Source organism: Coregonus lavaretus (genome assembly GCF_964263955.1).
Source record: "Coregonus lavaretus genome assembly, chromosome: 19".
Taxonomy (NCBI): Eukaryota; Metazoa; Chordata; class Actinopteri; order Salmoniformes; family Salmonidae; genus Coregonus; species Coregonus lavaretus.
This window is the reverse complement of record NC_140006.1, coordinates 42,995,030-43,005,823: the sequence shown is the minus strand read 5'-3', so window position 1 is coordinate 43,005,823 and position 10,794 is coordinate 42,995,030. Positions and strand designations below refer to the sequence as shown.

Below are 10,794 nucleotides of genomic sequence, written 5' to 3'. Positions count from 1 at the left end.
AGGACACTTCATGCCATGGATTTTTTTAAACCATTGTGGGTTCTGTTCCGCTTTAACTATTATCAGATACTGCTTACGTTGTAATATCTACTTGATTCTGATGTATAACCGTCCAGTTTTATCAAAATCAATGTGCTGGCATGTTGTTGTATGATGAATGTTAAACTAATTTGATCAAATGTAATCTTTGTTACTCAGTTGCCATAACTGGTCGGTACCTCCGTTGACCTTTTTTGGGGTCAAACATGTCCTGTCCACACTGTATACAGGAGTGGATGTCTGAGTTGCATTGTGGGCTTGCCAGAAATGCAACTTTCTGTATTCTGACTGGAGCACAACCAAGTCACTCTAGCCCTGTTTATACCTGGTGTCTATGTTATACATTTTTAAGTCTACGTTCCATATTGTAGACAATGATCATCTTCTTGGTCAAATTTGGAGGGGTGTTCAATACATTTTGGATGAGCCTGTACCATCGATACCAGAAGAATGTACACATCCTCATCCTTTCAGTCCCTTTCAGTGAAATTACAGCTCTCCTTGTATCGAGTTGCTTCTGCCTTGTTCTGTTTGTACGACTCATGTAAAATATTGTACAATAAAAGTATTAATGAATATAGCAGAGGCGATAACAACACTGCTTCTTGAAAATCTGGAGCTGAGCTGTGGCCTGTTTTTTGACACTTTTACACTCACGGATCTGCCATTCTTCACATCAAACACAACATGAAGCCTAATCCCGTTCAAAAGACACTTCCACCAAACGCTTCGGAAGGTCTGGTGCGTCAACTGTGGCCTTCGTTAATCGAAAATAGAAAAAAAATCCCGACCCACAGCCATTGGCTTTATCTTTAGGGTTCTGGAGCACCCTGCCTCGGATTCATTGAAAATTAGTTTATAGTCCTGGAGGAGTTGAAATCATATCAACTCTAATATTACAAAATAACTTTAATACAATACATTTAAGACTAGCATACTCACTACACTGTAGGTACGCTTATTTACTGACTAGCAGTCAGATTAACTTCATACAAGTCATCTCACAGACTAAGCCATTTACTCATTCATTAATCTACACTGAACAAAAATAAACGCAACATGCAACAATTTCAAAGATCTTACTGAGTTACAATTCATATAAGGAAATCAGTCAATTTAAATAAATTAATTAGGCCCTAAACTATGGAATTAACATGACTGGGAATACAGATATGCATCTGTTGGTCACAGATACCTTTAAAAAAAAAAAAAAAAAAAGTAGGGGTGTGGATCAGAAAACCAGTCAGTATCTGGTAAAAAATAAAGAAGAACCCTTGAATGAGTAGGTGTGTCCAAACTTTGGACTGGTACTGTATATAAATACACTACCGGTCAAAAGTTTTAGAACACCTAATCATTCAAGGGTTTTTCTTTATTTTTACTATTTTCTACATGAATAAAAGTGAAGACATCAAAACTATAGGCAGAGTTGCAAAGAAAAAGTCCAGTGTCTGTGTTCTTTTGCCCATCTTAATCTTTTCTTTTTATTGGCCAGTCTGAGAAATTGCTTTTTCTTTGCAACTCTGCCTAGGTCAGCATCCCGGAGTCGCCTCTTCACTGTTGACGTTGAGACTGGTGTTTTGCGGGAACTATTTAATGAAGCTGCCAGTTGAGGACCTGTGAGGCGTCAGTTTCTCAAACTAGACACTAATGTATTTGTCCTCTTGCCCAGTTGTGCTCCCACTCCTCTTTCTATTCTGGTTAGAGCCAGTTTGCGCTGTTCTGTGAAGGGAGTAGTACACAGCGTTGTACGAGATCTTCCGTTTCTTGGCAATTTCTCACATGGAATAGCCTTCATTTCTCAGAACAAGAACAGACGAGTTTAAGAAGAAAGTTATTTGTTTATGGCCATTTTGAGCCTGTAATCAAACCCACAGTTGCTGATGCTCCAGATACTCAACTAGTCTCAAGAAGGCCAGTTTTATTGCTTCTTTAATTAGCACAACAGTTTTCAGCTGTGCTAACATAATTGCAAAAGGGTTTTCTAATGATCAATTAGCCTTTTAAAATGATAAACTTGGATTAGCAAACAACATACCATTGGAACACAGGACTGATGGTTGCTGATAATGGGCCTCTGTACGTCTATGTAGATATTCCATAAAAAAATCAGCCGTTTCCAGCTACAATAGCCATTTACAACATTAACAATGTCTACACTGTATTTCTGATCAATTTGATGTTATTTTAATGGACAAAAAAAATGCTATTCTTTCGAAAACAAGGACATTTCTAAGTGACCCCAAACTTTTGAACGGTAGTGTATCTCTGTTTGTCACACAAAGGGAAAACAAGAACATTCTTTATTTGGCATTTCACTCAAAGCTGCCAGTTAAGTCCTATGTCATATTCCAGCCCATATACAATTGTTTTGTATACACACACATAACATTTACATATCTTACACGGTTTCATTTATAGTAATTCAGACAGTCTGATGACTTGCCATTGCTAAGGCGCCATCATTCAGGATGGAATTCAAACAAAGACACATTGCCATCAATCGCACTGCACTGTCGACAATGTGCCTTTTAAAAGGCATTTCCCCCGACGTTCGTGGAGAGATCGCATTCATGACAAACGCTGCAGATGCCAGCTCAAACGTAAATATAAAGTCATAATTTAAAAGTCAAGTGCAATACGCTTGTCGACAAGATACCTTTGCTTGAATTCTGGCCATGGACTTTCTTAATTTAGCCCTGAGGCGTTCCCCTTACATCTTCAGCCAATCTGACAGCAAAACGGACTCCACATTGAAGGAGTGAGATTTCACACAATACAGACAAAAAAACATCACCGGGGTTTCACAGATTAAATTGTTACATGCCCATTGTAAGAAACTGTTTTCAAGACATCCGTTGTGATGTGACAGTGTTATTGCCTTTTCTCCTCTTCCTGAGCTAAACGCCCTGTACTACATAATTTGCGCTTACACCGACCAATCGGATTTAGGTCCCTTCAGCTCTGCAAGCACAGACTAGTTAAGAGAGATTTCTTGGGGTTGTGTTAATATTAGTTTAGTTGATCCAACTGGGTCAGTCGGTCTTATTCTTGGCTGCTTCGGCTTCCGCCTTCTGTGCTTTCCTCCTGTTGCCCACCTCTTTCAGCCCCTCCTGGATCTGCTCCACTGCTTCTTCATCTCCTGCAGACTGGGCCAGGGCCAGAGCCTCCTTGTACAGCTTCACAGACTCCTCAAACAGATCTGGACAAGGAGGAAAACCCACAAGAGACAACGATTGTGTTCATTTGGCACGAAACGGAAGAAAAACAGGTGGGACTACCTGAAATGCAAAAAACGCTTCGAAGCGTTTTCTGTTGCACGCCCTAGTGAACACTACAGACATGTTCTCTGATATCAACAGTCGTAAAAAGTATTCACTGTACCCCCTTGAACTAAATGTTATTCATTCGTGTTGATATCTGTACAGTTACTTATGCAGCTGCATCGACTCGTCAAAATGACCTGTGTCAGAGGGATAACATGCATAGAGATATAATATATGCCATTTAGCAGACACATTCATCCAAAGAGACTTAGTCATGCATGCAGTGGTGTAACGGAGGGTAAACGCAAGTAAACACAGTTTACCCACTTCTTTTTTTTTTTTTTTTTCAACAGTTTACCCACCTTTTATGGAAAAATACATTGAAAGTATGCCTATAGGGAGTGTTACTTTTTTTCACCATGACCGGCGATCATCGTAACCCAACAACGTTTTTTTGTTCCGCTGTATGCGTGCAACCATTTTTTTTTTTTTGTACTCATGGGTGGTTCCAGGAATCAAACCCACTATCCTGATGTTGCAAGAGCCATGCTCTACCAACTGAGCTACATTACATTTAGAGAATTCACAATAAAAGCTCATGTTGTGATACTGAAAACTGGCTTGTGTTGAGGAAAGAGGAAACCAAGGCCCTCCTAGAGGTTGTCCTCATCTTCACCCCTCCTTACCATTGTGCAGTAGGACGCCTGCCATGTTTCCCAGCAGCACGTGCTGGTCATGGTGGCCGGCTTCTCTGCTCAGCTCCACAGCCTGCTTCACCAAGGGCAGAGCCTCGTCGTGGCGACCCTGCAGGTCCAGGATGGTGGCCAGGTCACTCAGCAGCACCAAGGACTGTAGACAGGACAGCAGAAAACAATTTCCAGTTAATATACAAAAAAATATATACATTAAAGTAGGAGCAGATGAAGTTAGTTTCCAAAACATCAGGACGCATAACTGCCCCCTACAGGTTACAAAACATCAGGACGCATAACTGCCCCCTACAGGTTACAAAACATCAGGACACATAACTGCCCCCTACAGGTTACAAAACATCAGGACGCATAACTGCAAATCATTTCGACTACATCAGTCTTCTTCAGGCAGCGTTGACTAGAATGACTAAACATTTGACAACTGGTACCTGGGGGTGGGTCTCTCCCTGTACCTGGGGGTGAGTCTCTCCCTGTACCTGGGGGTGGGTCTCTCCCTGTACCTGGGGGTGGGTCTCTCCCTGTACCTGGGGGTGGGTCTCTCCCTGTACCTGGGGGTGGGTCTCTCCTTGTACCTGGGGGTGGGTCTCTCCTTGCTCTTCCTGGCAGATCAGCAGAGCTCGCTTGTAGTCCAGCACCGCCTGGCTCAGGCAGTGTGTGGCGGCCATGTAGCGGGCGTGGGAGTCCAGGGTCAGGCCCAGCAGGAGCCGGGTCTCTTTCCGCAACTCCTCTGAAGAGAGAGAGAGAAACATGAGCATGGATGCTGTCAGCGAGCAAGCTCAATATCAAAAAGGTCATACAAGTTGAATGCACACAATACTAAAGCAAGGTTACAAAATTTTTCAGAAGATAACGTCGCCCTCTTTATTTACATTTTCATATTTGATTGACCAGAGTGTGCGAGAGGAAAGATATCCCCTTTCTATGTCACAGGGTAGTAGGCCGGATTCCAGGCTATGCCAACACGGTACATAATGTGTGCCCGGGACAGGACCACTAGACCAGCCAGGCCACACCCTCAATCATTTCAAGCATGGTTGTGGCTGCATTGTGCAAATGGTAATGCCCGTCATTGGTGGGGACTTGTTTAGGAAGGATTAAGAATGAAAAGTAAAAAAAAAAAGGGACTGAGCAAAGCGCATGGAAAGTCCTAGAGGAAAAACTACTACAGTCTGCTTGAGACTTGGGAGAGAAATTCAGTTGACAGGAAGCAGTGATGTGCTTATTGTGCGGTCACGGATTACCGATGGACAATATTTTGGGGGTTTAAATACTGTGATTGGACAACATTTACACACAAAAAAAAGGAGCAGAAGGACAGCGCAGACACAGTCTAGACTAGAGAGAAGACACCATAGGGCCCAACACAGCTAGAGAAGATGGAGGTCTACACTTTACAATGAACTGACAGTCTGTTGTTTACTGAACAGTACAATGGACTGGCTTTTACAACAAGAAGGCGCCGACGATGGTCGCCCTGTTGCTAGCTCCCTGACAACTTTGCAGTCTTTTGATTACTTTAGTGATTTTTTTAAAACTTTATAGTATTATTTCCTATCACCGACGAGCACTTCTGGACATCAGATCGAGATTACTCACCACAAATTAGTCTTACCGGCGGGGGATACTCTTGTCTAGACTACCCAAAGCAGTTCCATTGATTACAGGAGCCCTTTTCCAAAAAGATGCCGCCAGAGGGGAAGGCGAGCTGGAGTTCTAGTCTGATTAAACCACCCTCCCCTTTCTACTATATTACCTGGACAATAAACTTTGTGAGCTCAGAGCGCTGATTTCCTACCAGATTTACAAGACACTAAATATAATCTGTCTCACAGAGACTTGGTTATCGGGGGAGGAGCTTGATCAGGCTATACAGCCTACAGGGTTCTCCGTACATCACGCGGACAAGGTAAAAGAGCTTTGCGGGGAAAAACAATGGCGGAAGAGGATGTTTTATGATCAACAACTCATGGTGTGATTTTAGGAATGTACAAAGCCTTAAGAGTTTGTTCTCCTGACCGAGAATAGCTCACGATCAAATGCCGACCCCATTATCTCCCGAGGGAATTTACAGCTGTTTGTATCACGGCTGTGTACATCCCCCCCACAAGCAGACACCGCGCTGGCACTTGAAGAATTACACAGGACTTTGAACAAATTGGAAACAGCATATCTCAAGGCCGCATCCATTGTGGACTTTAACAAAGGAAATATAAGGAAAATTCCACCAACACATCTCTTGCCTCACTCGCGGGAATAATACATTGGATCAGTGTTATTCTTTATACTGAGATGGATGGAAAGCCCTCCATCACCCCTTTGGCAAATCAGCCTCCATTCGGCTCTTCCCTGCCAATAGGCATAAATTAAAACAGGAAGCACCCATGTTAAAGGTCTGTTCAACGCTGGTCTGACCAATCGTAATCCATATTACAGGACTGTTTTGATCACGCGGACTGAGATATGTTCCGAGCCGCCTCTAGGAATGACATTGAGGAATATACTGACTGTCTCTGGGTTGGTTCACCAGGAAGTGCATAGAAGATGTTGTTCCTACAGTGACGATTAGAACGTACCAGAGTTGTGGAGTCAAGTCACATGACTTGGACTCGAGTCTGACTTGAGACTTGATAGAAAATAAAATACAACTTGAGAATTGACTTGGAGCCTCAAGACTCGACTTTGATTTAAGACTGATGACTTGAAATTATCTGATGACTTGAAATTTGTGGCACAGAGTCTCCGTGGATTACTCTCCACACAGCAAGAAACAGTAGCTGCAGCATCGGCCTTGCAAAAGAAAACATGCAACCAACTGGCTTGTGAAAGGCACACTCTGCCCTCTGATTGGAACAGCAATATGTCAATCAACAATTACTAGCTTAGGCCTTTTTTGGCATGTCAAAATTGCTTGAAATTGATAATTTACTTATGAAGCTTGCATTTCAAATTTGTTACAATTAATTACTGTGGCGAATAAATAATAAAGGTATAGATTGTACCTTCATTTCTTTCTGCATCTTATAAATAAAAATACATTTTTCTTAGCATTAAAGATGTGTGAGTTGCTTTGCGGGTCAGACCAAGACCATGCCGTTTTGAGTCAAATGTCATCCTAGATTTGTGATAATGATGTGAGCTACAGGCAAATTTGAGTCAAGTGATATGCATTTTTAGTAGACAGCGTTGTGCCCTACACACACACACACACAAGCAGTGTTGGATAGGATATAGAGGAGGATCCTGATTAGGGCTGTGATATTTTTTCAATGGCAAAAATTTAAAACACTAAGCAGACCAAACTCTTTGGTCCTTTACAAACCTGCTGTATGTAATATATTGTGATTTAGCTTGGAAAATAAATACATGTGACTCTGGATGACAACATAATGATTTTGTCATCCAGAATCACACACACAATCTTATGCTATTAAAGCTATAACTATTTGAAGGTTTGGTCGTTAGATACCTGATTGCTCCTCAGCAGGAAGTTCCTTGAATTTCTCCAACTTGGCTTCAAGGGATTCAATGCAAAACTTGAAACCAGTCTCTGCCAAGTCATTCCTGAGAAGAAAGAAAAAAAGGTTAGAGTTTGTAAATGGTATGTAGAACCTGAGGGTGGTTTGGGAAATGTAGTCCTATAATACAGGACTACAACCAAATGCAGGAAAAAAAACATTCTCAACTGAAAACCTTGGGTTTGGCTAGAGATCCTCTTTAAATGGTGTATGCTGAATACTCTTCATCAACTAAGCTGGCTGGCTCCTATCAGAAACGTATCTGCATTTTATTAAATGATGCATCAAAGGGAATTTGATGCAACGGTGTCTCCTACTTTAAATGATGTCCATTATTTAAGAGGTAAAGACCACTAGAACTAATTTGGTTGCTTTAAACCGTGAAGCTGATTCAATTGCGCCAACGTCCATTGAAACCCACATGAAGACATCCACTTTTGAAGTCCACTTACTTATTCTGGCCGGCATATATGGTAGCGAGCTTCAGGGACATTTCAATAACCCCATTGTCATCCTTTGAACCGGAGAGAGAGAAAAAGACTGAAGTAGCAATATAGCATTGAGTGTCTGGACAACGACGCACCACAACAATTCACTGCCAATGGTTTTGGTATAGACGGAGCTGAGCCCAATACTATTTATTCCAGACAGTCCTTCTTTCGTCAGATGGATGGTCAAATTACAGATTGTCCTGTTCATTTCAAAATCAGAAAGCTGCTACAATAGGCACGTCACAACAATTCTATTTCTCTACTATTAATAAAATAATCTATGCTATGTAACAGACGCTTTTATCCAAAGCGACTTACAGTAATGCGTGCGTACATTTTAATATATTTACCACGCTATTAACTTCTTACTTAGACACACGACCAACCCTCACCTGTGGTGTTCCTCCGGACAACATGAAACTCATGGATGCTTTGAACAGTTTCTCTGCCTGGGGGAGAAGAGCACAGGGGTCACTGGATGTCGGCAAAACAGCTCAAAACATTAAAAAGGTACAATCTATCAAATTAACCTCTGCTCAATGGTCATTTCAATGAATGATGTACCACTGATTCTTGAAGAATATACTTATGAATGCCTCATGAGCTTAGTACAACTGAATGGTTTCAAAAGGTAGACTCCGCAATATGACATCATCTTCACCTCCAGCTTACAGACATCAACAAAAATGGGATTTAAAAATGACCATACTTCCCCTATTGGTTCTTCTCCTTTGAAGAATACACACATTAGGAAGCGCCAATAGTGGCAGTCCTCCCTGCAGATTTGAACTTTGTTCATGTTCTGGATTTCGATAAGCAGGAAGCCACCCCGCAGTGAGTGACATTGTCATATTGCTGAGTGTACCATTAAAAATAAATCCCAAAAGTGGGCCAGCAGGTGGGGGGGGGGTTCACTGAAGAGTGGAGAAAGAGTGGAGAAAGTGGAGACCTCTGCTGTTACTCACATTATCCAGCTGACCTTGGACATAGGCAAGGTTCGCCATCTGTAGAGACCGGGGAAAATAAAACAACAATAATGATGTACGTCTGAGTTTCTATGCCAACTGTGGCATTACATTCAATATGCTTACAACAATTCCTGAGTAAGCACATTACACCTTACTCCATCAAAGTGTATTGAACGATATCTCAAAACTATCGTTATCGCAACATGGATCGATGTGTGTTCAATATCACTATTGCAAGAGGCTGCGATACTTAAATTCTCTCTGTAATGCACAGCAAAAGACATGACCAATCACATGTCAAATAAGTCCAGTCAATCACTTGTTCCCACAAGTTCACTGTGTAGGCTAATAACACTGGGTTTGAAGCACATTTCAACAAGTTAAAAACCTCCTGTTAAAAAGTCAAGGCTTTTACCAAACTGTAGGTGTAGATGATAGCTTGTGTATTGTGAGTCTGGTGGGCCAGTGCGATGGCCTGGTGGAGGAATCCATTGGCTCCATGCAACTGCCCCCGCATCATACTGAGCTTTAACAACACACACCAATGTTACTCAGACATCAAATGTAAAGACATATGACACTTAGTCAAAACATAATGTCTAGGACAGATATGTCAAACAGTTGGGTCTGAATTGATACAATTAAAATGCTGTTAAATTGATATGACATGACACTTAGATTCACAACATTGCATATCATCTCATGGCAAATACAGTTGCATGGTACTGTCCTTCTCTTGTTTAGATTAAGATTCTAGGTAGAAACTGTACTGAGGAGTTGCCAGCATCAATGACAATTAGCTACCTTGGCTCTCTTCAAAAGTAAAATAATCTCATCTTCTTTCTTCTGGGCCTCAGTTCTGGTGTCCTCCTCAGCTTTGCTGAAGAGAGAGAACGCTACGAATGAGAGGGGGGAATGTATATCACAGAACATTTAGGTCACTCAATGACTCAAATGACCTGTTATGAACGTTAACCACGTTCTTGTAATGACATGTTGAAGTACTCACAATTATTCAAATCACATGCACATACATCAATGTAAAACATTATCGATGATAGTCTCTTGGTAGCAATTTCATGTACTGACAATGACACCCACTAGGGAAGATTATTTTTACATATCTAACATGACAATTACTTACCAATTCCACTCCACATTGCATAAGTCCAGTTACTAGTAGCACGGCTGTTTTCATCACCATTGCTTTCGCAGCTGCGGAATAGCTGTGACCTTCGGTGCACAGTAGCATGTACAGCATTCGATTGAGAACTCGCCATTTTCAGACATTGCAATGATTGTGTCCTCGCATGAACTCGAATACCTAAAGACAGGTTGCGGGAGCCCTCTGACATACATTGTGTTATTTGATTCCTATTAGCAAAGAACGCACGAGTGACAGCGGGTAGCGCCATTTTTAAATACGTTACAATTCAGCCGGAAGTCTTGGTGGAAAACCAAAATGCGTCACTTCCTGTATTCAAATTAAAAAGCGTTCAACATAAAAGTGAATTTGTACATAACAATAATTTTATTAATATTTTCGAATAAATCAATGTTTTTGATTATTTTATATTTTGAAGGCCAATACAAAAAACTTGTTCAGGAAGTGATTCTCTGCGCCCGCGGTCAACACGACTACCTTCAATGGATTTGTTTATGAGCGTCTGAAGTGTACCTAACATTTTCTCAAAATGTTTAAAGTACAGCAGTTGAATGTGTTTATCACCGAGCGATTAACAGCAGCAGCTGTTGAATTATTTGGGACAGTGGGAAAGAAGGTAGCAGAGGAGCACTAGAAA

General features: G+C 41.4%; 1 protein-coding gene across 3 annotated transcripts; it reads right to left on the bottom strand.

Moving 5' to 3' along the window:
• Positions 1–2,325: 2,325 nt before the first annotated feature.
• LOC311146559 (tetratricopeptide repeat protein 19, mitochondrial-like) lies at positions 2,326–10,411 on the bottom strand. 3 transcript variants are annotated; one of them, XM_084183076.1, is made up of 10 exons: positions 10,137–10,411; positions 9,797–9,888; positions 9,408–9,518; positions 8,990–9,028; positions 8,417–8,473; positions 7,986–8,047; positions 7,485–7,579; positions 4,591–4,745; positions 3,992–4,154; positions 2,326–3,241 (listed from the first exon to the last, which is right to left on the bottom strand). In XM_084183076.1, the coding sequence occupies exons 1-10, from the start codon at positions 10,405–10,407 to the stop codon at positions 3,075–3,077; spliced, it is 1,212 nt and encodes a 403-aa protein (XP_084039202.1). In that variant the 5' UTR covers positions 10,408–10,411; the 3' UTR covers positions 2,326–3,074. The 3 variants fall into 3 exon arrangements, with proteins under 3 accessions (XP_084039202.1, XP_084039201.1, XP_084039203.1); XM_084183075.1 differs by having other exon boundaries at positions 3,000–3,241; positions 4,567–4,745; positions 10,137–10,405; XM_084183077.1 differs by lacking the exon at positions 10,137–10,411 and having other exon boundaries at positions 3,000–3,241; positions 4,567–4,745; positions 9,408–9,513; positions 9,797–9,870.
• Between the last annotated feature and the right edge of the window lie 383 nt (positions 10,412–10,794).